This window comes from Ilyonectria robusta, assembly GCF_021365365.1.
Source record: "Ilyonectria robusta strain PMI_751 chromosome Unknown BGZ61scaffold_1, whole genome shotgun sequence".
Classification (NCBI taxonomy): Eukaryota; Fungi; Ascomycota; class Sordariomycetes; order Hypocreales; family Nectriaceae; genus Ilyonectria; species Ilyonectria robusta.
This window is the reverse complement of record NW_025764435.1, coordinates 659,630-682,684: the sequence shown is the minus strand read 5'-3', so window position 1 is coordinate 682,684 and position 23,055 is coordinate 659,630. Positions and strand designations below refer to the sequence as shown.

Here is a 23,055-nt window from a genome sequence, read left to right as displayed (position 1 = left end):
CTTACAGCGCATCCCTCACTCGATACCCCTCACCACCGTCCTGGCTCCTCTCCCCTTCCAAGATGAGTGAAGGAGGCGAAGCCTTGAAGGGGCTCAGTGTTGGGAATGTCTCAAGGCTACCTCCCACCCTTACTTTCGAGGAGCACCAATGACTCTCAGGGAGCGGCGGGCTCCAAGGCTCCATGCTATGTGTAAAAAACGCTGCTGAATTGCGAAAGTCGGATTGTGCAAGAAATCGGTCCGTTCATGTGGACTTTGACGCACTATCAGGCGCCAATCTGCGGCGCGGCTGTGGGCGCATTGTCGGGGGCGGCTGGGGGCAGTCATACCGTGAACCGTTTACCACCAAGATAAAAGACGATGTTTCAGAATGACCTCGAATTCCTCAAATTACTATCGGCAGGGCGTCACGGGGAGACTAGTGAACGGGAAAGGATCATCTGTCGTCACGTTCATTACAGGGAGGGGCTGGTGTAAGTGGGACATTTAACGGCGATGGCCCAGGTATAAGTTAGCATCAAGGAAGCAGCCAAATCCAGTGATATCGACAAAAAGAACAATCCAATTCACTTCAAACGCCTTCAGCTAATAAATCATGGCTTCCTTCAGACTCTCTCTCTGCGTGGTCTTTTTTGTCTGGGCCATGGGCATCTACGCCGCGCCCGCCATCCACCGCCACAGAGCCCTCCATGCTCAACTCATGCATCGACATCACGCAAAGCCGGAGGTGCCTGCTTCAGCGCCTCATGTTCTCTTCGAGGAACAAGAGCAACCAAGCGCGAGAGCAATTCCCGAGAGCTTTGATGGTTCTGCAGGTCAGAGTCATGACGCTGAAGATGGTCATGACTATCGAGGCTTTGTTTATACTGTGACACAAATTATGGGGATTCCAAGGTGAGTTAAAGTGACGGATTGACCAAAACCCTGATTAACTCGAGCAGCAGGAATGATTAATTATGGAGGTACATCAGGATGATTGTAATTTACAAGGGAACGGCTCAGCACAAATTGAACTCTAATGTGGTGGAGTATGGTGATGGAGGTGGGATGGGAGGGAGTTTGTGGTGTCATTTCGATTTGGTGGTTTCAATACCCATACTGGATAGTCAGATATTGCGGAATGTTTAAACTCATTAACCTTAAGTCAATATTTGCTCCGACATACAATTAAATAATAGCCAAAGTGTGAGCATCTATTCTTCCAGTCTCGTCATTATCTCATCGCATCGGGGCCATCTTAAGGTACGCACACAGTTTCTTGCACACGCCGCACGGCCCAGCCCCACCTCGCGCCGTTGTTGACCCGGGGTCCGTCCAATTATAGATACGGGCCAGGAGCTATGGTCAGGTCTCCTATCTGAACGTCAAGGCGTCAAGCAATTTCCGACAACCTGACTTCAATGCTCCAAAGGACCACGAACCGGACCGCCGACCGCTGTGACGTTCCTTTCGCTTCGCGCATTCACTGAATTCACTCTTTTGGGATTGTCTCGGTGGATCATCTCACGGAAGCTCTCCGACTAGCTCTGTTCAAGCCAACACCCGTACCCGACTCCCTCGACGCCCTCGTGTGGTCTTGCGACAGACCACCCCTCCCGACGCCATGCCCTCCCCCCGTCGAGTTCGCCTGCTTATGCTGGCAACCTTTTTAACATTTGTCTTTATCCTCTTCTATACCTCCGGCTTCGACTCCGGCCACGATGCCGAGCTGCAAAACCCCCATGGTTTTATCCAGAAGACCAAAGACGCAATGCACGGTGGATCACGCGCAGGAGAAGCCGTCCTGGACTCCCAGACCGGCCAGAAAGCTGGACATATTCCCGCCGATAAGGATGCTGATGGCGATGTCGACGACGATGACCGCCAAATGGCCGCTCAGATGCAGGAGAGGCTGAAGGCCGCCGAGGTGCAGGCCAAGGAAAAGGCCAACCAGAAGGGCGGCTTGCGACCCGATGCCCCCGGCCAGGTCGTTGGTGTTGGAAGCTCCGCAGACGGCCAGAAAGATGGCCAGACCGAGAAGACGGACAAAACTGAGAAGAGTGAAAGCGGAAGCGGAAGTGGCAGTGGCAACAGTGACGCTGCTAAGTCCGGTGAGAAGGAAACTGAGGCGAGCAAGGAAGTGCGAGAGGCGCAATCCGAGCTCACCTCCATCCTTGCCAAAGCCCCTGGTACGTGAAACGACAGACTTTGTGGCGGCACTCTGCTAACAACCATCCAGTCATCATCTTCTCCAAGTCCTACTGCCCTTTCTCGAAGCGCGCCAAAGGTATCCTGCTGGAAAAGTACTCTATCTCCCCCGAGCCCTACGTCGTCGAGCTCGACAAGCACCCCTTGATGACTGCTCTACAAGACCAGCTCGCAAAGAGCACTGGCCGGAGGACGGTCCCCAACATTATGATCAATGGTGTGAGCATTGGAGGTGCCGACGACATTGTTGCGCTTGACAACGACGACAAGCTGGTCGCAAAAATCTTGGAGCGCGGGAACGACAAGGTCCAGGTTTCCGAACGATTCGTGAAAGGCGGATCTATAAACTAGGAGCACATTTGTGTCATCTTCTTCTAATGCCTTTTTTTTTCTTGTACTTGTACCTTGGGCACCCACGCGGCCACTATGAAGGGATTGGGTAGGACTGGAGTACCATGACGGCTGCCACCTGGGTGGATGACAGATCATGATTGGAGTTTTTGGCGTCTGGGATTATGTATATATGAATCAGAGCGATGTGAGGTTGCGATTTGGAGGCCCTGATATACTAGTTCATGCACAATGTGTATGCTAGGTTAGTCAAGAGGTAAAATGAAGATGTGTTTTGGAGGCAAGTGAGGCGGCGCCTGACAACTCTGTGTGCATCCAATGGTCATACATGTTTCTTCCTCCTTTATTGCAACGTATTGTTTCCTCGCGCTGCTTACCAACTCCATCGCCCTCACGAGTGGACGGGATATTTATATGGACTCAGCAGGCGAGACCATTTGTAGCTGCGACAGCCTAATAGTACATGTCTATAGAGCAGGTAGCTAGAGACCTGAAATGACAATTGCAGGGCAGGCTATCCAGCCATTCAACTCCACAGACTTTGGCCCCCAATTAATGTGACTCTTGATTGATCACATGAGGTATTTGCGATTGTCCTCGCACTTTTGGCCCCCATAGGCAATGATTAGTATGAGTGCTGGCCGGCCTTATCCTATTTGACATGGCAAAGCTCTTCCTTTATTATTTTGTTCGCGCATTCAAAATGAAGCCATGGCAGCTTGCTCTGACAACGGCGTCACTGTTTTCATCCCTGGCCCAGTGCTCCTCCACACACCATTTTGATCGATTCTTCCCCGGCTGGAACACATATCTACAAGATATTATCCACAACAACTGTTCCAAACAATTCGAGTCTTATCGGACCGACCGCATCCAGCCTCCTAACAGCCCCTCATCTCTCATCACCCCGCTCATTGAATGCATCCTCAACAACTTTCCCGAGTTTCGCAAGACCGAGCTTGGCGCCAGCGCCGTCATCCTGGGTCTGCTGCCGACGATATTGCAGAGCCTCGGCAGCCGGACGGCTGAGTCGGCCGTGTTGGCTCGTAGGCGGCCCTTCCTAGCCGTATTGCTGGCGGGCGGGAGCCCGGCTGTGAACATAGCCAGAGGGAGCGAATTTGTCGAGACGCTGGAGAAATATGTCGAGGGCAGAGAGGCCGAAGACACGATCCCCGGCGTGCGGATGGGCTTGCTGAGTCCGTACTTGCGGCCGTGGATCAGCATCCTCGAATACCTGCTCGTTGGCTGCGCTGTTGCCAATATCGCGCATTTGACGTATCGGCTGGGAGTCAACGCCGTCGTGGGGTTCGCGCCCCAGACGACCTACCTGCTGCCTCTGTGGGCATTTCTGGCCGTGGTAATTCACCTCGGGGGATCGCTCGTTCTGCATTTGCGCGTCACGGTACGGCCTGGGAACGAATCCAAGTACCGCACCGGGAGACGAGTAGATGGCTTCCCATCGTGGGTCCTTGAGGAGTTTATTCCCTGTGCTTTCCAGTCCCCGAAGTTCCTTCGATGGCGACCGAAGGAAACCCTCTGGTTTCCCGTATTATCGTGGCTATTGAATTTGGGGATCCTCGTCCACGTCGTCTTTGGCACCCTCGTGATGTCCAGTCTCCTATTCTTCAGCGTGGTAGACTCGGTCATGATAATTGCTAGGTTTGTGGGCAGCGCCATAATTTGCAGAACTGTCGTACGGGTTGAGTTGGCTGGCATAGCGGAGAGTATGAGATATCAGGGCTTGAACGAGCGTCCAGAAGATGAGGTTGAACTTACTCCATGAATGAATGATAAAATGGCATATTTAGGCATCTCTATATACGCTATTATCAATGCCTCCTGTTGGAGTGCCAATTCCACTTTGACCTGATAAGTTAGCCGTATGTCAGAATGCAACACCTAAACCAATGCTACTGAGCCGGATATAAGTAGAGAAACTTGATTTCGTTTCTCTAACCTTAATATCGCCAGACAGGTCAAACATATAAAAGTAGCAACCAAAGACCCACACGCTTAGTACCCACGCTCAGTGCTAAGAGATGCAAAACTGGATTCAATAGAGCTATATCACACGTAGATTTCTATAGCTCTTTTTCTCATGAGTGAGGGAGTGAGCAGAGGGCACTAAGAACACACAACCCACCCAGAGGCAGAGCTGTGATGACCGCAATAGTGCTGTGACGGAAAGGTCGGATAGGGTCAAGATCAAAATGTGGATAAATAGCTTGACTGAACAAAATTGATGACTTTCTCAGCTGATACCATTTGATCAAATATATCTCTAAGAGGTCTCAAAAGAATAGGCCAAAAGACTGTCAATTGAATGAGAAGCTAAAAGAGATGACTCTTGCTAACAGGTCTTATACAAGACCATCCCAATTTATGGTCCCAATAGGTCAGGCTACTGGTCCCTACCCGGTACGGTATTTCCTGTTGAAGGAAGCCACCGATCCTAGCTGCAAGCGTCTGATCAGATGACCTTTATCCCCAAAGACCGGAAAACCCCGACTCACTCACCTTTTTATTCTGACCTTACTGACCGTTGGCAATAGGAAACCCTACGTACGTACTGAATACTTCCCTCCGTTTAAACCTTACCTTTAAGCTCCAAAGGTAAAAGATATTATAGTACTCAACGTTCGGACACCAATCTGGCACTAACTATATTTCTATTGTAAATTAAGCTGTGGTAGCCGAGACTACCACAGTCGTTGGTGGAGCTCGCAGTGCTCTTACTGGGCCCGACATCTTCAATTATCTTGAGGATTTTGGTTTAGAATATTAACAACTCAGCCCAGGGGACGCGAACCAAATCTCTCAGAATTTCAGCGCGGCTCCAAACTACCAAAAGTAGCCCCCATGCCAGAAAGCACAGGATATTTGGTTCACATCGTCGTTGGCAAAATTGCCAACTCGCCTAATGTCACCACTGACTGGTTGGTTGAACATTCTGGGGAAGAGTTGATCGATATAAGCTCAAATCAAAATTCGTTTACACCCTACCGTTAAACTATGTACATATTGACCATGACTGAATCTCGGTTGTGATCCCAGGCTTTTGAAGGATAATTCAAAATAAATCCGACCCGTTTGTACACAAAGTCACTCTCTTGGACTTCTTTCTGTTGCCGAGTCAGATCCTTCATATCTGCTTTTACCAATACCAATGCGCAATCATCGTCATATGCGTTCTGCGTCCAGGTTTTGGTGCAATACCGAAGACAAAAGAAGTCCCCAGACTCGAGCTTCCGAAGAATAGACCCATTGTCTGGCCGCCTAAACGCCACGGTCTTATCATGGCCATCTTTCTTGAGCCGGGCGTTACCATGTGATATTAAAAGGCTAACCTTTAGAATTGTGCCAGTGAGAAAGATATGGCCAGACGTAACCGCTCCAAACGGGCTGAGGTCTCTCGTGCCACATGTAGTGCTATTGAAGTCGACCTGTACAAACGACTGAGTGGTTTCGAAGGTAGCGACCCCCTAGGTTACGCCTCTGTTGATACTGGCCTAACTCTAACTCGGTGCGATGTATCCGAGCTCACTGTCGATATTTTGGGTCTCGTTGGTTTCGTCTTTCTCCGGGTACCACCGGAGGTGATTCAACAAATCCGTTTCCCAGAGTCCAGCAAAGTATCTCCCAGTTTGCCCATCTGCCCATCTAGACGCCAAACCGCCTATCGCAGGAAGACGGTCGAGTTCGTTTTCAATGTCCATAGAGTATTGGACAATCAGATCTCGCCAACGCTCGTGATGATTCGCGAATTCATCGTCGTCTTCGTTAAACGTGACTCCTTTGTAAAACTCGGAATCTTCAGAGGGCCGATAACTCGTGCGGCCGGCCACATGCTTGTGACCGGTTTTGAGAATGCGACGATGTGGAAGCAAGGGGTTATCTTCGTATTGGAAAAGCACTCCACACTCGCAGTCGATCCCAGCCAAGCAATCAAAAATAACCTCGTCTTTTGTGAAGTGTAGGATTCGAGTACTCAGAAGTTTCTCTTGGAAGCACCAAGAACGTGGGTAGTGGGTGTCGTGTGGGACTTTAGATGAGCCCGTGAAATCATCGATGTCGTAGGGTCCCCATTTGAACTGGTCATGCGAGTTTGACTGGCGTGCGTATATCTCAAATGGTTTCCCAGTTGGATAAGTCCCGGCAATTGTCGCGAACTGTTTTCTCTGAAAGAGACAGCCTCCGTCATCACCAACTGATCCGGTTGCAGCAATAACCATTTCGGCATGGCTATAAATGGAGGCGATCTCAGCGGTTTGAATCTCCCAATCGATTTCACCATCTTCAACGATGCACAGCGCGTCGATCCAGATATAGTGGATACTCAACTTCCTGCTAATTTCAATCGCATCTTGGAAGATTTGCGGGAGCCCGTCGTAAGAAACTCTGCTCGATTGTGGCTCTGTTGTGGCCTTTGTTGAGGCCAAACGTCCGCTTTTCCCCCAATAGTGACCAAGCGCGATGTATGGTCCTTGGATCTGGTTGTTGCTCTCCAGGAGGTGGATCTCTTTATTCAGATCAGGCCCAATGCTGATTATTCGCTTGGGATAGAAGGGAGTTGCCATTGCTTTGTCTGCTTCTGCACAGACGGGATGGTTCCTTTTGCAATCCCTGATCCATTTCTTGATGGTACTGAAGCAATTATCAGAGCCAGGGTCCGATGAGACGTGTCCAGCAAGCCCGCCCAACCAAGGAGCCAAAAACGAGCGCGGAAACTCTTGATTCATGAGACATCCCACCGTGGGCCACGGAGAAGGGGATCCTCGCAAATGTCAGTACATCTCATGAAACTATGCCTTAGCAGCCGAAACTGAAGACTCACCAGGGAGAGTGTAGAGCTCAAAGGTTTCCAAGCCAGCCACTGGTTCCAGAGTTCTATGTTCCCAAAGTAAAAGGATTTCACTCTCTTCATCCTCAGGTTCCCGCTTTACTCCAATGCGAAGGGCAATCTTCTCGCAAAACACAACGTCAAGGAATAAGCTTGAGTCATCGAGATTCAAGACCCCATTGTATACTTTTCTCAGGGCCTCTTTAAGCAGGTAGCAAGTTGCGCAGCCCGATGATGACCTTGACATATCAACGACATTTATTTCAACATTCCACGATACCAACTTGGGTAGAGTTGCTTCAAGAACAAGCCGATCCGTCTCCTTAACTCCATCAATAAGCTGAGCTGCCCTTATGGCACCATCCCAGTTGCTGCGCTCATGCATTCGTATTTGAGGGCTCAGTACAGCAGTACGGGCTGACGAGGGGTGGATGTTGAAGCAAGTTGTGCAAAGTATCGGATCCCTACGAGCATCTTCGTCCGTCTTCCCAAGTGGGAATGGCAGAGAATCCAGATTCAAAGGAGTCATATTTGGCTCTTCAGTGGTTGTGTGGAAATAATGTGACACCAGAGGAGAAATGAGTTTGATAATACTCATGAATGAAGCAAGTGATATAAACCTAAGATGAGTGCCCAACAGCCCAATTTATGAGCACAGTCTTGCGCGGCGTAAAAAAGAAATCCCGAGCCGCGTGATTATGGGCAACAATGCCGTGCTATTTTAATCCAGCTCATATCATGCATGCATGATGGTGTGGGACGCACAGCCTGATGGTCAAGCCAAGTCTCCTACTCATTACTCTTTCTCCCGGGTTTGCGGGGTAGGTCAGAGACTACGACATTGCAGATTAGTAGCACCAAGTTGAACTCGCTCCAGTCTTGGCGATGAGTTATCGGGAGAACCATTTCACGCTTGGTTTCTGTAACTAGCCAGGTGCTGCGAGTATACTAGTTTGCCTGTTAATGCTCCTGCTTTTACGACTCGGAACGATTGCTTGGGTGGAGGTACCCCTACAAAGGGCTGGCTATCGACCCTTGCAGCCTTATGTGTACATACGTGTACATGCTACGTTACAAGGCAAATGCACTTTTGACCATTTCACACTTGTTACTGGTTACCTGGCTTATCCATGTGCATGTGCGATAGGATAAGAAGCGTTTCTAGCCGCAGTAAGCATTGATCTCCATCTTTCATCTCTTATTATTCAACTGCCACTGGCGCCGATATTTGCGCGAACCTTCCACGTATGAGCATGAATAGTACGTGAGTGTGGAGAGAAAGAAAACCGAGGCCACACGTTCGACCAGCATTCAATCTATAGAATGGAAGAGCTGGAAAACGCCATCCAATTGGTACGAGGGGATATTCGCAAGACCTCCCAAGATGATCCAGAATGGCCGAATATGATGAGTTACCTCGGCTCACTCTGGCACATGAAATATTCAAACACGCTGAATATGACCGATCTCAACGAGTCGATCGAAATTGGACTAGAAGCTGTCAACGCGACCCCCCCTGCCCACCCAGGTCGAGGAGAGCGATTAGCCAACCTTGGATCTCGTTTTGAAGACAGACATCTCAGAACAGGAGCTGTTTTTGACATTGAAAAGGCGGTTCAGCTCACTAGAGAGGCCTCTCAGGTATCTCAGCCACATCATCGAAACCATTCAGAATGCTTAGTCACTTTCGGAGCTGTTCTCCATACTATGTACAAACATACAGGTAAAATCACCGATCTTGAAGAGGCAATCCGAGTCAGCCAAGAAGCACTTGGTGCAGTGGACAAAGATGGATTAGGCCGATTTCCAGTCCTCAAAAATCTGGGTATCATGCTTGGTAGCAGATATGAAAGAAGAGAATCAATGGGCGACCTTCACAACCTCATTCAAATAGGGCGAGAAGCCCTGTTGTCGACTCAGGACGACGACTTAGAAAAGTCACTGCAGATGATCAACCTAGCAGCCAGATTGAGTTTTAGAGCGGCGAAGTCGGATTCCCCCCAGGAGACTCTCAAGGACCTTGATGAAGCAATTGATTTGGCACGTCAAGCCTGGCGATTGAGTCTGGAGAGTCATACGCATCGAGCAACGTGCTTGGAAAATCTCGGAGTATTCCTTTACAGTCGATACCGGATCACAGGATCATCAAGCGATCTTGAAGAGTCACTACAGATTGGAAGGGACGCTGTCAACTCTATGTCTCAAAGTCATCCAAATCGTGCTGGCAGTTTGACAAATCTTGGCGACCGACTTGCAGCCAAATATTTTCAAACAAAAACTGTCACATACATCAAAGACGCTGTTCAAGCGGCACGAGATGCTGTCAATGCAACCCCAAGAGACGATCCAAACTATCAAGCTGTCTTCATTACCCTTGGAAATCGCTTAGTGAGTTTGTACAAAAATACAGGGGCACTATTTGATCTTGAGGAAACTATCCGGGTTATGCGGGAAGGGCTGGAAATTGGCAACCGAGATCGACAAGACTTTGCAAGGCGATTGAATAATCTTTGCTATTTGCTCGGCGAAAGATATCTACGAAAGGGATCTGCATCGGATCTTTCAGAGGCTATCAGGGTTGGAACACAGGCTATCGATGCACCACAACAAGGCCAAAACGACCAACCGACAGGACTAATGAACCTAGCAACCGTCATTCGGGAACGATTTGCTAGATTTGGAAGAACCGCAGATATTGAGGAAGCAATTTCGCTGGGACGTCAAGCCCTCGCTATGGCTCCGGAAGGGCATAGCGATCGGGCACGATTTCGAAGCGACCTGGGAGCATGGCTTGGTGCCAGATATTTGAAGCTGGGTAAATCCGACGACTTGGAAGAAGCAATCCGTTTAGCTCAGGAAGCTGTTGATGCGCTTCCTCCAGGGCACGCAGACACGCCACGGTGTTCAACGAATCTCTCGAATTTGTTGAGTGAACGATTTTCAAGGAAAGGACAAATTGCCGACATTGAAGAAGCTTTGAGGCTTGGATGGGAAACTGTGGCAGTCACACCATTTGGCCATCCTGATCGGCCGATCCGGTTAAGTAATGTTGGCGGTCACCTCCACGACAAGTATAAAGTACGGTAAACCCTCTGACTTGGAAGAAGCAATTCGGATAACGCGAGAGGCTCTTGGCCAAACTTCAGCTTCGTCGCGAGATCGAATCGAAATTCTCCACAATCTTGGCGTGTTGCTAGGCAAAACGCATTCCAGGACAGGAGCAATGACCGACCTGGACGAGGCTGTCCAAATCATATCGGAGGCTCTACAGGAAGTTTCGGCAGAGGACACTTTCAAACCACAAATCCTTATTTCGTTTGCCTCGCAGATGAGTAGTCGATATTCAAGAACCGGGAACTTAGATTGTCTGGAACAAGCGATCCAGCTAGGACGAGAATCAGTTGAGGCAACGTTCGAAAGTGATCCACGTTTTCCATCAAGACTCAGTATGCTTGGAAACCTGCTTCAAATGAGATTCTCGGCGCTGGGAGAAGCTACTGATATAGAGGGAGCCATTAGAGCTCAGAGAGACGCTGTTGGCAGAAGCCCGCAAGATGATGCCGACCACCCGGGATATTTGAGCAATCTCGCAATTTGTCTCAGTGGTCGATACTCTATGACGAGAAACAAAGACGATCTCGATGAATGTGTTCGACTTTCTCAGGAATCAGTTGATGCGACACCCAGAGTTCACGCAGATTGGGCGATTCGATCAAGCAACCTCGGGGATTGGTTATACGAAAGATATTCCAGGATCGGGCGAGTGGTTGACCTGGATGAAGCCATTCGAATTGGTAGCGAAGTTTCCAACGCAACCCCGACGAATCATCCTAACAGATCGGTTTACTTGAACAACCTTGCTATACGCCTCAGTGACCGATATTCGAGGACAGGTGTCGTGGATGACCACGATGAAGCCATTCGGATTGCCCAGGAATCCGTCGATGCAACACCAAAAGACGACGCAGATAGGATTGGGCGATTGCTCAACCTTGGAGGACGACTTTGTGAGAGATATCGGAGGACCGAACTCGACTCCGACTTCAAGACGGCCTTTGATGTTGGAAAACAAGCTTTAGACGCTTCACCAACAGGCCATGCCCTCCGAATGGCTTGTCTAAACAACTTGGGTGCTTTGATGGTTCAAAAACACAAGATGAAAAGTAGCATGGCTGATCTTGACGAAGCGATTCGATACTGTCGTGAGTCTGTCGATGCGACCTCTCACAATCACCCTGATCGGGCTGGACGACTTAGCAACCTCGGCGCCATACTTGCCGAGAGATTCATCTTCACAAAGGAGCCTACGGCCCTGAATGAAGTTTTTTCGTGTTTCCAAGCCGCAATTGAGCTCCCTAGCTCGCCACTGATTATTCGGATACATGCTAGCAGGGAACTCATTTTCTGGCTCGCGGTCGGTTCTAAGTGGCAACAAGCGTTCGAAGCTGCGGATGCCGCCATTCGCCTTATTCCGCAATTGGTCTTGCGGTCGCTGGATACTTCTGACAAGCAACACTTGATCAGTCAAGTCGCCGGACTAGCCTGTGAGGCTGCATCGGCAGCTTTAGGCTCCGGCCAAAGGCCAGAAGTTGCACTAAGCTTCCTCGAACAAGGTCGTGGTGTTCTTGCAACGTCTATCCAGGATGTACGAGCTGATGTTCTCGAACTCCGAGACAAGCACCCTGAGTTGGCAGAGAAGTTCACCAACGTCAGAGAGGAACTGGAGCAGTCCAACACGCGGAAGCCGACAGATACAAACCAACAGTCCTCAGGGCCCGACTTGGACAAATACTTCGACGAGATTCTTGGTCAGATTCGCGAAAGTCCCGGCTTTGAAGAATTTTTGATGGCTCCGAGTGCTTCCAGGATGCAGGAGGCTGCGGGACTCGGTCCAATCGTGGTCATCAATGTCAGTGTGCTCCGCTGCGATGCGATAATAGTTGAGCAACATCAGATACGGTATGTACCGCTGCCGAAACTCAGCGGACGCGAAATAAGAGATAAGGCCCAGACGAGCCTAGGAGGCACACAAACCTTAGAGTGGCTATGGGATGTTGTTGTACATCCGATCCTCATCAGTTTGGGGTTCACTAAACCTCCCGTCAACGCCGAGTGGCCTCATATCTGGTGGATTCCTACGGGCGCTCTCTGCAAGTTTCCTCTACATGCAGCTGGATACCATCTACGAAACTCATCCGAAACTGTGTTGGATAGGGTTGTGTCTTCTTACAGTTCTTCGATCCGGGCTATGATTCTTGGCCGCCGACAAACAAGTGTTTCCGTGTCAAGTCAGGCAATGGCACTCCTTGTTGCTATGGAAGACACTCCTGGAAGTGCTCATCTCCAATTTGCGCGACAGGAGGTTGAACAAGTACGCAAGCTTTGTGTCACAATGAACCTCACGACAGTCGAACCAAAGCGACGCAAGCAAGAGATTTTATCATACTTGAATGATTGCAGAATATTTCACTTCGCTGGTCACGGTTACACAAATGAGAATGATCCATCGAACAGCTATTTGTTATTGGAAGAGGGAAGAAACGAGCCTCTTACAGTAGCCAATCTGTTGGAGTTGAACCTACACAAGCACTCACCCTTTCTCGCCTACTTGTCAGCCTGCGGGACTGGTAGAATTAAAAACGACAAGTTTGTTGACGAGAGCATTCATTTGATTGGAGCTTGTCAGGTTGCAGGCTTCCGCCATGTGATAGGAACGTTATGGGAGGTTTATGATGAGCAATGCGTGGATACAGCAGTGAGCATATACAAAGAGATGCGGCGCGGCAACATGACGGATATATCAGTTTGTATAGGGCTCCATACTGCTGTTCGAAATTTGCGAGACCGTTGGCTATGTACAGCAAGAGAAGAGAAACTACAGAGGAGCCCAGGAGAGCTAACTACTACTCGCAGTGTGAGCCGGGAGGATTCTAAAGACGATCGACTGTTGCGAGATGTCAAACTAGTAGATGATAGTGAAGTATTGAGGCCTTTATACTGGGTCCCATACATTCATTTTGGAGTTTAATTTATTATAGAGCTTCGAATCCCTCGATGAGGGGACTTGATGTTTGAATTTCCCGCATTTTCGTTGTGCACGTCACAGTTGCCAAGGCCCAAGTTTGGGTTTCAAGCTGTTCTTCTTTCATCTGCCGGAATCCTGTCTAACGTTTTCGCCCTGCAGCTATTCTAACCTTTGTATCTACTCACAAACCCCACGACCCAACTTCCAGAACGCCCCAAGATCCAAGTCATCCGAATCCGCCCTCTAGCCAGTGCCCTAGCTGACTATTATCCGCACCACCTCCATACAATACATCAGCTCCTGGAACCAGGGCTTGTACATCTTTTCGCCAATTTCCTTGATAAACTCCCGGCCCCTTGTATCGTTACTGTATTCGACGTCTTCGGTCAACTTCAGCAGCGCGGCCTTCTCTATCCGTATAAAGCCATGGTCTATACCGATGACTGCATTTCCTTGCGAATCGACTCTATCCCTATCGTCAAGGAATAAGCTGTATCCGAAAATAGCTAACGTGATCTGTATCTAAGCGTGCTGCATAGTGGAGTGAATGGCTGAAAAGCCCATATTCTTTAAGGAATTTTCGTCATTCTTAACAAGAGCTGTACGGATGATGGTAGTCTCCATGATGAAAGTTAACGAAATTAGATGATTGTTGGAAGGGAAGTTGGTATTTCAACGACGTGAGACGTCAGTCTCTCTTATACCTTACTGCTCGGAATAAGGTTCCTATCTCAAGGTTGTTGACTGCAGACGCTGGGCTTGTAACGTCGGCCGGGCCGACTAGAGTTCTTGTTGCGGGCATGATGGCTTTTCAAAGGGAGAGATGAATGAGAGATGATGTGTGAAGGAGGGAAAGAGTCAGGACTCAGCTTCTTGAACTGACTACTTATATATTCATACAGGTTTTAACCTTGTGCCGGCAACTTGCTCACCTTGAGGGAGCAGAGAGAAGTTGGATTGGTTGACTGCAGGCAACAGGGTTGAAATCAGAAGGGTTGAATTGAAGCTTCAGGCAAAGACCAGTGTGCAACAAACTTACTGTTCAGCTACTGTTTCTTCTGGTGCTGGATGTAGCACTTGCTGTTTATCTCTATTTGGTTTTTTTAGCTTTACTCAATATCATCAGATAGATCAAAGCCATACAGTAATCTCAAACAGTAGGAATAAACAATAAGGGCTACACCCAGCACCAGAAGAAACAGTAGCTGAACAATAAGGTTGTTGCCCACCGGTCTCTGCCTGAAGCTTCCATTCAACCCCTCTGACTTCAACCCTATTGTCTGCAGTCAACGACCTTGCCATTCATCAAGGTTAGAGTCGAAAAAGTTAGACAGGATTCCGGCAGAGAAGAAAAAAGCAGCTTGAAACCCAAAACTTGGGCCTTGGCAACTGTGACGTGCGCGCAACGAAAATGCAGTAAATTCAAACACTAGGTTCCCTCATCGAGGGGCTGTTTATCTCTATTGTTTGAGAATACTATATGGCTTTGATCTATCTGATGATATTATGTAAAGCTAAAAAAAAAAAATAGAGCTTCTAATTCACTTAGTTTATCTTTACCCTCTCATGTACTCATTTCTTGCAGTTTCTCAACCCTGTGAGGTCGAGTTTCTCAGCCATTATGAGCAACGCCCCCCTGGAGCTAGATCAACGAGCCCTGATGCAACCATTCGCTCTCCCTATACTTAAGGCTTGGGAGTTTATTTCCGAATACAAGCTCCCCCGGGCATTGGAGCAGGCAGTCACTTACGACCAGGGTATCCCTGCTCACGGCCCCTGCTCGCCAGGGGCTTAAGTGTACATCAGTCTACAGCCTATACAATGGCTGGGGGATTGGATGCCCACGACTGGAAAGCTTTTGATTTTTTGAACCTCGCACGATAGCTATTCGGGCAAGCATATATCCTTCTACAACGATAACTAATTTCAATTTTAAAGTGCTCATCCTGGCAGAAGCCCTAGCAAACCTCTTGAACTCACGTACTCCCACAAATTAGCTCTCGCTACGCAAACCATATTCATTCGGAGTGAGCTATTATATCAAAGCTACCATACCCATGCGGATGAAGGAATTGATGACTTCAGATAAATCATTGACAATACGGTTTTCAGCATCTACACTGCCCAAGCAGGAAGAGCGGCCTGGACCACGTCTGCATTCATTTTGTCGGTAATTCCAACATAGTCTTCCGATTCTCTGCGGACCTATCGGGTGGTAGGGTGAATTTCTGCCAACGAAAGAAGCTGGCAATGGACGTGGTCGTCAATAGTCAAGCGTCGCGCGGCCGTGATGGACGATGTGATTGTGACTATCGTTTCGTCAGTTTACCAGCCCCGTCGAAAATGCTACGAATCCGCGACCTCAGTTATAACCATCACGTGGTGAGCGAAGATAGGTATGTGATAGCGTTGCTTAAGCAGTCAATGCTGCTAAACTATTACTTTGAATATTAGGACTCTAGTTCTGCTAGGTTACTGCCCTTGGGTATATATTAAGCTCAATTCCCATCGCCACCAACACCATATTCAACCGTCGCCCTTTATCTTGAGTTCTGTGTCCTGAATCGCCGTCTCATACTCGAGGTTCTCCTTTGGTCGGATGATGGAGACCTCGAAGGACTTCTCTGGGCTGGGGGCTCACCCGATCTGTCGATGGATGGATCAACAGCTCCGAAAAACATTTCATATAGGTTACCATCGACTGGTTTCGTGTCGATGAAATCACTAAATGATATTGTTAATCGGAAGGCTCAAAAACCTATGTTGACTGTGGACACGACTTACCAGCCGAGGTCTATGCCGTAGTTGTCAAGATATGACAAATAGAGTTTGCCAACCTCGTCATTCCCGAACCGAATGAATTGAAGCATCACCTGAGTACGATCTAATCCCATCTGTTTTATTTTATCGATGAGATTTCGGACGGGATTCTCGACACCACCGGCTGCTTCCTGGTCCTGACCCCATCGGCCGTCGGTGAAGACGAAAATGCTGAGGCGTTTCAACGGTCGACCACGGATGATTTTGGGAAACTTGGAGGAAAGCCGGGGAATAACATGGTCGTCAATGAACACTCCAAATTTATCTTCGAAGGCGATCTGATCCCACTTCTGGTCTGGGAATTTATTCAAGAGGCGTGCGGTACCCATTTTTTTATGAATCTTTTTAGGGTCAGAAGAAAAACAAAGTTCGATCCCATCATGATCGATGAGCTTGGCGATATAGCTGAGGCCTTTAAAAGCCTCGTAACACTCGGTGGCGTAGTCTTTCATAGTTTCAGACGTGTCGATGAAAAAAATGTGATCTCGATGTTTCAAGTTGCTGTGTAGTCGCGCAATCACTTGTTCAACTTCCACGTCAACGGGTATCTTGGCCTTTTTGGCAAGGCGGTATTTATGTGCCTGGTCAAGAGTCAACACAGGAGACTGTGGAGACTGAGGAACGACAATTTGAATGTCAGGCTTCTCGGAAGGGACGGTGAGCCTTTTCTCGTGACGACTCCCAGGCGTCCTTGGAGAGGATGGAGAGGATGGAGTGGGAGTAGGTGAGGTAACGGGTATAGGGTTAGACGGAGTTGCCTCAAAAAAAGGCTCACCGTTTCCCGTGAGAATGTTTTCCGATGAAGAGCTTGGAGTTTGCGCCAAAGGGATGTGTTGGTCGTCAGTCGAGTAAGTTGATGATGTCGCTTCCTCCGCGGCCTGCCTGATCTTGAGGAGCTCTTCGCGAAGTTCGTTGGCTGTCCATCGCCCATCTCCTTGTCGAAGGAGCATGCGGTTATGGACCAACTCGAGAACCTCTGGAGTAATGACATCGAACTCTGCCACAGAGGCGTTGATGGCTTCATGCATAGACATAACAGCCTCCAACGCTTGGACGCCATCATGGAAACATCCTTCATGACCGCTGTCGTCGAATGAAGAAAGCCCCTTCGTTTCATGAGCCCGCTCCCGCATGTATTCGTCACGAGCTTGTTGACCGCCATTCACCCAAGCAGCGGCGTCGCTCATGACGGTTCCCATGGAGAAGATGTCGGCTTCGGTGGTGATGCGGTTCCTTCCACGCTGAGTATATCTAGCGTGATGGCTACATTCAGGTGCACCTGATATGGCTGTCAGTAACGAGAATGTGATTAGGTTTCAGGGTAGAGGGAGGGAGGAGCTTACCATATGTCTGACCACCGTGAGAGTCTACACCTAATGTGTCATCATCACCGTTTTCGAAGATCTTGGTATGACAGAACCCGAAGTCTGTGATCTTGAGGGAGAAATCAAAGTCTTGGCCTGTAGGTCCCTTCGAAACAAGAAGATTTTCAGGTTTGATGTCTTGATGGATTCTGTGGTATATCATTAGATACCTTCGGTAGCAGGATGTATTGAATAGGTACACTCACCTTTGGTGTCTCTGTGTTCTGTTGTTGTCCGCACACAGATGAAGATGATATAATCCCTCAAAGGCGCCAATGAAGGCGGCCCAAAACTGATTTACTTCTTTAGATGATCGGGGTGGGTCCATGGTTTTAAAGAACTCTTCCAGGTTTCCGCCGTCGACATACTCCAATATTAGGTTGTAGGTAAGCGTTTCTTCGGTAGCTATTCTGCCAATCCTTTTCTGGACAAAGGAGCCGTAGCAAGTGACAACGTGTGGGGAGGGATGGCTCTGCAGGCTGTTGAAAGCCTCCAGCTCCCGATCGTATTGATCGCGAGATAGATTGCGGTAAGTTTTCCGAATGAAAGTCGTCTGTGGTAGTGTTAGCTGCTGGACCGACAAGGCGTTTCATAGTCTGGTACCTTGTCGAGACGTGTGCACTCCTTACTCGTCTTTATCTTGCATACGGTGGCGGATTCTCCTTTCCTGATTTCTTGCTCTTCGTAGATGGGTAGAATTTGGTGAGGACTGAGTACTTGGTTATAGAGCCCATGGGGGTCGAGAGTGAGAGGGAAAAATATCCACTGCGACTCTTGGACTTGCTCGAAGAGTCTGCGCAAAGGTGGTGTATCTGCCCATGAAGTCGGGAACTCCTCAATAGGGAACTTTTTATCGGGAAGTTCATCCTCGACAAAATCATCGAGGCAATCCACGCATCCAATGTAGACGAGAAGGGAGAAAACGCGCAAGAAGCGTTTGGTGATGGTTACGTGGTTTTGAATGCGAGGGCGGGGGTCGGCGTGCAGAACTTTGCTGATCTTTGAGGGAGTCCAAAACTTGTCGAGCTCCGATAGAGGGATGTAGTTTGGTATTTCCCCGTCTATACCATTTCGACCGACGTATTGCTTCTTCAGGTTTCCAAGATCCCCTCCAAATTGCCTGATGTGTTTGTCTGAACCCATGGTGGGATGGGGAAAATGCAGCCTTTTGGAGTCTGTGGAAGGATGCTGAGGTGTGTCGGAGGGAAGTGGCTCGAGGTAACGATCGGACAAGAAATTTGGGTCGAGTGACGAGGGACCATGGGAGACTGGTGGTATCAACCCCTGGTGAAAGCCGGCCGAACTCGCGGGGTTCTGCGGTGTGTTTCGCGCGTACGCGGATTGTGTAACAAGGAGAGGGAGAGGGAGAGAAATGAACGAAAGGTGGCAGCGATGGGAAACGAAGAAATGGCGCGCGCGGAGGCAAGAAATCGCGGTTTATACAGAGATCGGTTGCGCCTGGGCGGGCGGAAATACCGCTGGATGGTCCGCCGTCTCTCGGGCCGAGTCTCTCATTCGATGCAGTTGGGATTGGGATTGAGATTCGTAGATGAAGAAGAAGAAGAGAAGCCATTGCCGGAGCACAAATAACCCCGCCATTTTCCACATCCTCAAGGGAACCGCAAGCGCCGAGGCTGCCTTGCGCCATGTATGACCGACGCCTTATAAGGCGTACCGCAACTCGGCTGCGGACAACAGGCGGCTGTGTTGACGCCACCCACACCATCTGCACAGAGGGATGCGGCCCCTATCTAATATGTAAATAGTAGCACAGCCACAGACCGGGATTCCATTTTCAGCTCTTGGCACAGGAGGGTCCCGTTTAGAGCTGACGGACGTTGAAACTCGGGTACGCCACTTGTGGTTCGCTGCGGCCTTGAGCAGCACATGGTCCTTATTTCTCCCCAAAGAAAATGCGTGATTTTTATTTATAAGCATGTGCTGATACCAAACAGATCCAATGAAATTGAGCAGCACCATCGGTCTAATCAGGCTGATTGGGAGGGAGCCTACCACAAATGTGAGAGCAAGGCATGGAGCTCCCCAATTGACTGTTCGCGCCATAATATACCAACAAAATACTGCACATGACCGCCATCCCAGTAATGAAAACCTAGACCATTTCAGTTACCTTCTCGCTCAATACCCCACTGTCCCTTGAACTACTCCTTCTGAGCCTGGCAAAGCAATAAGCCATGAGCCAAGCACACAACGTCAGCGTCATCAGTGGGAAGCAGATGGCAAGGAATAGTTTCAACCCAGCCAGTCGAACTTTCCAATCTCCCATGTTAGGCCCAGACCCGCTACTACCGTCATCCCCAAACGTGAGGATACCGCTGCCAAAAATGGTCTACATCCTATTAGCTCCAGACCTTGTAGACACATGATTACACTTACAGCGACGAATGTCCCGGGCAGGAATATGAGTGTGGAGACGGTGATGACGTGCATAGACATGGTTTTCTCGTGCATTTGCTCGGTCCAGACTTGCATGACCCCTGCCGAGTCTTCAGATGACTTGGCAAAGTACTCTGCGGTTCGCATGCTTTGGTGTTGGAGGATGCTGTTGAACTGACTCGAGTTAATCGTGAGTTATTGCCCAGGGCCAAATAGCAACATACCATTACGCCCGTTTTCCCTACACCGCGCAGAATAGTCTTAAGATTCCCTTGGTAGTTGTCCAGATCGCCTTCTAGCCTCTCTATCCTCTGCACGAAGTCGGAAGCGTGTTCTTTACACGATTGAAGTGCACTACTCTCTGCGACATGAAGCTCAAAAGCAGCCGAATTAACGAGTTTCCAGTAGTGGCTTTTGATGTCTGTTAAAACTCTTTTGTTTTGGTCAATTACTGAGATGGCCTCGTCCAGGCTCTTGTCAAGGCTGTTGAGGTCTTGGAGCATTTTGAAAGAAACCAACTCCTCAAGTTTGAGGTTTTTTATCTTGGGAGAGAGAGGGGCTTGATCTCTCCCGTTTATAAGCCCAGTGCCTCGCCGCATCGTACCATGAAGGCTTGATTTGGCGCTGAGATCGGTAAGTTTTGTTGAAAGCCTCCGAAGAAGTGTTTGTGGAGCGGGGGCAGACTGAGAGCCGTCAGTGTGGCGCCTCGGGGCTACTTCGAATCTTAGAGAGTTCATTCGATCAATAGCCCTGTTAGTTGGAATGTCGTCCGCCAGCTCCTTGACTGGTGCATGCTCCGTTATGCTAGAGAAGGGCCTATAAGTGACTTCTAAAGACTCTGTATAGGCCTCCCAGTTCTCGGCACACCATTGCAAGATTAAAAGATGGTCATCAAGAGTCTGACCAAATGAATCTTGCAGGCTATTCCAAGATCCACGGCGTTTCTGTGCAGACTCCCTTGTTGTAGCTTCAATGCGCTGTCGCATTTTTGCATTGCCTTTCATGACAACCCACAACGCGCGTCCCTCGATGAGGTCGAATGAGTGGTATGCTGCCGTTTGACGGAGCCGCCATGTATCTTTGACTTCATTGTCCTCTTCTATTCCGAGAATATTGAAGCAGTGCTGCAACCTGATTCCAGATCGACCTATGCTCTGCAATCCAGCCTGTTGATGGTGAGGGCTCAAGTAGTTTTCGCATCGAAACGAAGTGAACGAATGCGGGTTTTCGCGTCGCTTGAAGGTAAAGACAACCTCCAAGAAGGATGCCATTACCTGGTGATGCGTGAGAAGAAGAGTAAGCTGCTCCCGAGTGCACCTCAACGGATCTCGAGAGCTCGCAGACTGCAGGAATCTGTGAAATTTAGTCAGACGGATTTAATTTCTTCCTCCTTGATACCACTCAAGGACGCTGGGAACTGTTTTGTAGCGACGTACATGAATCTACGGCACGGATCGGTTGCAGCACCGTCCAGGGCACTTCTGAGCTCCTCGACATCATTGGCCATGCTTTCGACATAGGTTGCTAAAGTTCGCAGGAATATGTCAGTATGGCATAGGATCAGCCTATGCTAGTATTTTATGGGCCACAAACTATCTTGAGCTTTCACCAGATCCCATATGACGACCAAGCTCTTCCTGGCGCTAAACAGCTTCTTCTCTTCCTTTTCGAGCCTGGTTCGATACGTTTCCAGGACGTATCGAAAGTCGCTTGCTCGGACAAGATTTAGAGGATACTCATGAGCCTGCAATTGTGACTGTGCCAGCTCGGCGAGGTCTTCTTGGACGTTGGACATTTTGACAGAATTGCTGGTGAAGTCGAGGCGAGTGGACTGTCAATGGCGCATTCGAAATGAGGCTTGTAGTGAAATATAGTTGAGATGAATTGCGAGGGATTGAATAATGTGATATAGTTATGATTGAAAGGGACGTTCTTGGACAGGATGCGATATCCAGAATGTTGTTTCTGAGCCTTCGAGGCTCTTAGGCTCTGAGGCTCTTTCGAGTATCGCCTTCTTGCCTTCTTTGCTGCGGGGCACTGGCTTTTTCATTATGCAATCTTCTCCAATCCGGGCGCCGATTTTAAGCGGTTGCCTCGTAAAAAGCCTTACCTAATTCAGATTACAGGCTGTGGTGCGTTCTCTATTGAGGCTGTGTGCAGGGCATTGCTGGAATCCTGGAACACAGCTGAGGTGGCGTTGTGGCATTGCTCGCAGCTGGGACATGCAGGAAAACAAAGTGGATTTACTACGGAGCAATCTGTTTAAAGTACCCAAGCAGAATCAAGATGAAAATGAAACATAAGGATGCATTTGACCCGGCACCGGATTGCGGCAAGGCAGCGCATGCCATCCTTGTGCGACGGGCGCTCCCGTCCACTGTTGAACCACACAACCTGACTGGTGCTCTCGAAACCTGCGAGACATGAAATGGGCCAAGAAGCTCTCACGTCATATCCAAGTTCCATGGATTGTAAATTTGAAAATCAAATTGAGATGACATGGAACCAGACACTCATTTATACACTATTCACTCAAGTGTCCGGTTCGTAACGCACATTCTCCGTGATGTGGTCTCGCTGGGCCTATCACCGGATGCTAAGGTCAGTTTACACTGCAAAAGATCAGAGAGAGGAGATGGAACAAGTCAAGTCGCACCGATGTCAATCGCTCCGGGATCGTGAGCTGATAGGATGTGCCGTCTTTCTGCACGGGGGTTAGCTATGAGCACCAGCCCTGCTAGTGCCAGGGTTGACGTGTCTGAGGCTGACAAGGTGCTCACCGTGACCGAAATCGAATCAATATACTTCGGGAATATGCTCTTGAGGTAGGTGAGGAGGTCGCCCTTCTTCAAGTGGTACTCGGGGAATGTGTCGACTATCATAGCCATGGCTCAGACTGCGCCTTGGATGTCGCGTCGCGGGGGCTTCCGGATTGGGGGGGAATGTGCACCCTAAGATTCCGTGTCCGAAGGGTAATCGCGCCGTTTGAAACGTGAAGATCGGTGAATTGAGTTTTAGATGTCACAAATGCGCAATATTTCGCTATTGGTGATTTTATTCGCCGGGTGCTT

At 49.1% G+C, this 23,055-nt stretch overlaps 7 protein-coding genes across 7 annotated transcripts; 4 read left to right on the top strand and 3 right to left on the bottom strand.

Annotated features, from left to right (window-relative positions):
* Positions 1-528: 528 nt before the first annotated feature.
* Positions 529-1,183, top strand: BGZ61DRAFT_437207 (uncharacterized protein). Its single transcript, XM_046244084.1, has one exon. It carries the CDS (start codon positions 596-598, stop codon positions 896-898), a length of 303 nt encoding a protein of 100 aa, XP_046111673.1. The 5' UTR covers positions 529-595; the 3' UTR covers positions 899-1,183.
* A 420-nt stretch (positions 1,184-1,603) lies between these two features.
* Positions 1,604-2,538, top strand: BGZ61DRAFT_525100 (thioredoxin-like protein; the record flags this gene model as incomplete). Its single annotated transcript, XM_046252704.1, has 2 exons — positions 1,604-2,168; positions 2,219-2,538. 2 exons carry the CDS (start codon positions 1,604-1,606, stop codon positions 2,536-2,538), a joined length of 885 nt encoding a protein of 294 aa, XP_046111672.1.
* A 619-nt stretch (positions 2,539-3,157) lies between these two features.
* Positions 3,158-4,404, top strand: BGZ61DRAFT_437203 (uncharacterized protein). Its single transcript, XM_046244083.1, has one exon. It carries the CDS (start codon positions 3,200-3,202, stop codon positions 4,319-4,321), a length of 1,122 nt encoding a protein of 373 aa, XP_046111671.1. The 5' UTR covers positions 3,158-3,199; the 3' UTR covers positions 4,322-4,404.
* A 1,139-nt stretch (positions 4,405-5,543) lies between these two features.
* On the bottom strand, positions 5,544-7,972 carry BGZ61DRAFT_543095 (heterokaryon incompatibility protein-domain-containing protein; the record flags this gene model as incomplete). The annotated part of the gene is made up of 5 exons (XM_046255241.1): positions 7,373-7,972; positions 6,059-7,312; positions 5,886-5,947; positions 5,697-5,846; positions 5,544-5,660 (listed from the first exon to the last, which is right to left on the bottom strand). Exons 1-5 carry the CDS (start codon positions 7,905-7,907, stop codon positions 5,544-5,546), a joined length of 2,118 nt encoding a protein of 705 aa, XP_046111670.1. The 5' UTR covers positions 7,908-7,972.
* An 864-nt stretch (positions 7,973-8,836) lies between these two features.
* Positions 8,837-13,406, top strand: BGZ61DRAFT_337627 (CHAT domain-containing protein; the record flags this gene model as incomplete). The annotated part of the gene is made up of 2 exons (XM_046239062.1): positions 8,837-9,152; positions 10,780-13,406. 2 exons carry the CDS (start codon positions 8,837-8,839, stop codon positions 13,404-13,406), a joined length of 2,943 nt encoding a protein of 980 aa, XP_046111669.1.
* A 2,537-nt stretch (positions 13,407-15,943) lies between these two features.
* On the bottom strand, positions 15,944-19,211 carry BGZ61DRAFT_543091 (uncharacterized protein; the record flags this gene model as incomplete). Its single annotated transcript, XM_046255240.1, has 5 exons — positions 18,191-19,211; positions 17,794-18,140; positions 17,567-17,736; positions 16,188-17,502; positions 15,944-16,127 (listed from the first exon to the last, which is right to left on the bottom strand). The coding sequence occupies exons 1-5, from the start codon at positions 18,728-18,730 to the stop codon at positions 15,944-15,946; spliced, it is 2,556 nt and encodes an 851-aa protein (XP_046111668.1). The 5' UTR covers positions 18,731-19,211.
* Positions 19,212-19,506: 295 nt separating this feature from the next.
* On the bottom strand, positions 19,507-22,124 carry BGZ61DRAFT_437200 (uncharacterized protein). Its single transcript, XM_046244082.1, has 7 exons — positions 22,101-22,124; positions 22,061-22,066; positions 21,578-22,021; positions 21,421-21,508; positions 20,209-21,337; positions 19,985-20,158; positions 19,507-19,937 (listed from the first exon to the last, which is right to left on the bottom strand). The coding sequence occupies exons 3-7, from the start codon at positions 21,777-21,779 to the stop codon at positions 19,701-19,703; spliced, it is 1,830 nt and encodes a 609-aa protein (XP_046111667.1). The 5' UTR covers positions 21,780-22,021; positions 22,061-22,066; positions 22,101-22,124; the 3' UTR covers positions 19,507-19,700.
* Between the last annotated feature and the right edge of the window lie 931 nt (positions 22,125-23,055).

Bases quoted from the DNA above. Each gene is read 5' to 3' on its own strand.
- BGZ61DRAFT_437200 (XM_046244082.1), bottom strand. From the start codon at position 21,779: ATGTCCAACGTCCAAGAAGACCTCGCCGAGCTGGCACAGTCACAATTG. The intron at 20,159-20,208 runs GTATGTTGCTAT...AACTCGAGTCAG, and splicing joins TAGGGAAAACGGGCGTAATG to TTCAACAGCATCCTCCAACA. The intron at 19,938-19,984 runs GTAAGTGTAATC...AATAGGATGTAG, and splicing joins TGCCCGGGACATTCGTCGCT to ACCATTTTTGGCAGCGGTAT.
- BGZ61DRAFT_437207 (XM_046244084.1), top strand. From the start codon at position 596: ATGGCTTCCTTCAGACTCTCTCTCTGCGTGGTCTTTTTTGTCTGGGCC.
- BGZ61DRAFT_437203 (XM_046244083.1), top strand. From the start codon at position 3,200: ATGGCAAAGCTCTTCCTTTATTATTTTGTTCGCGCATTCAAAATGAAG.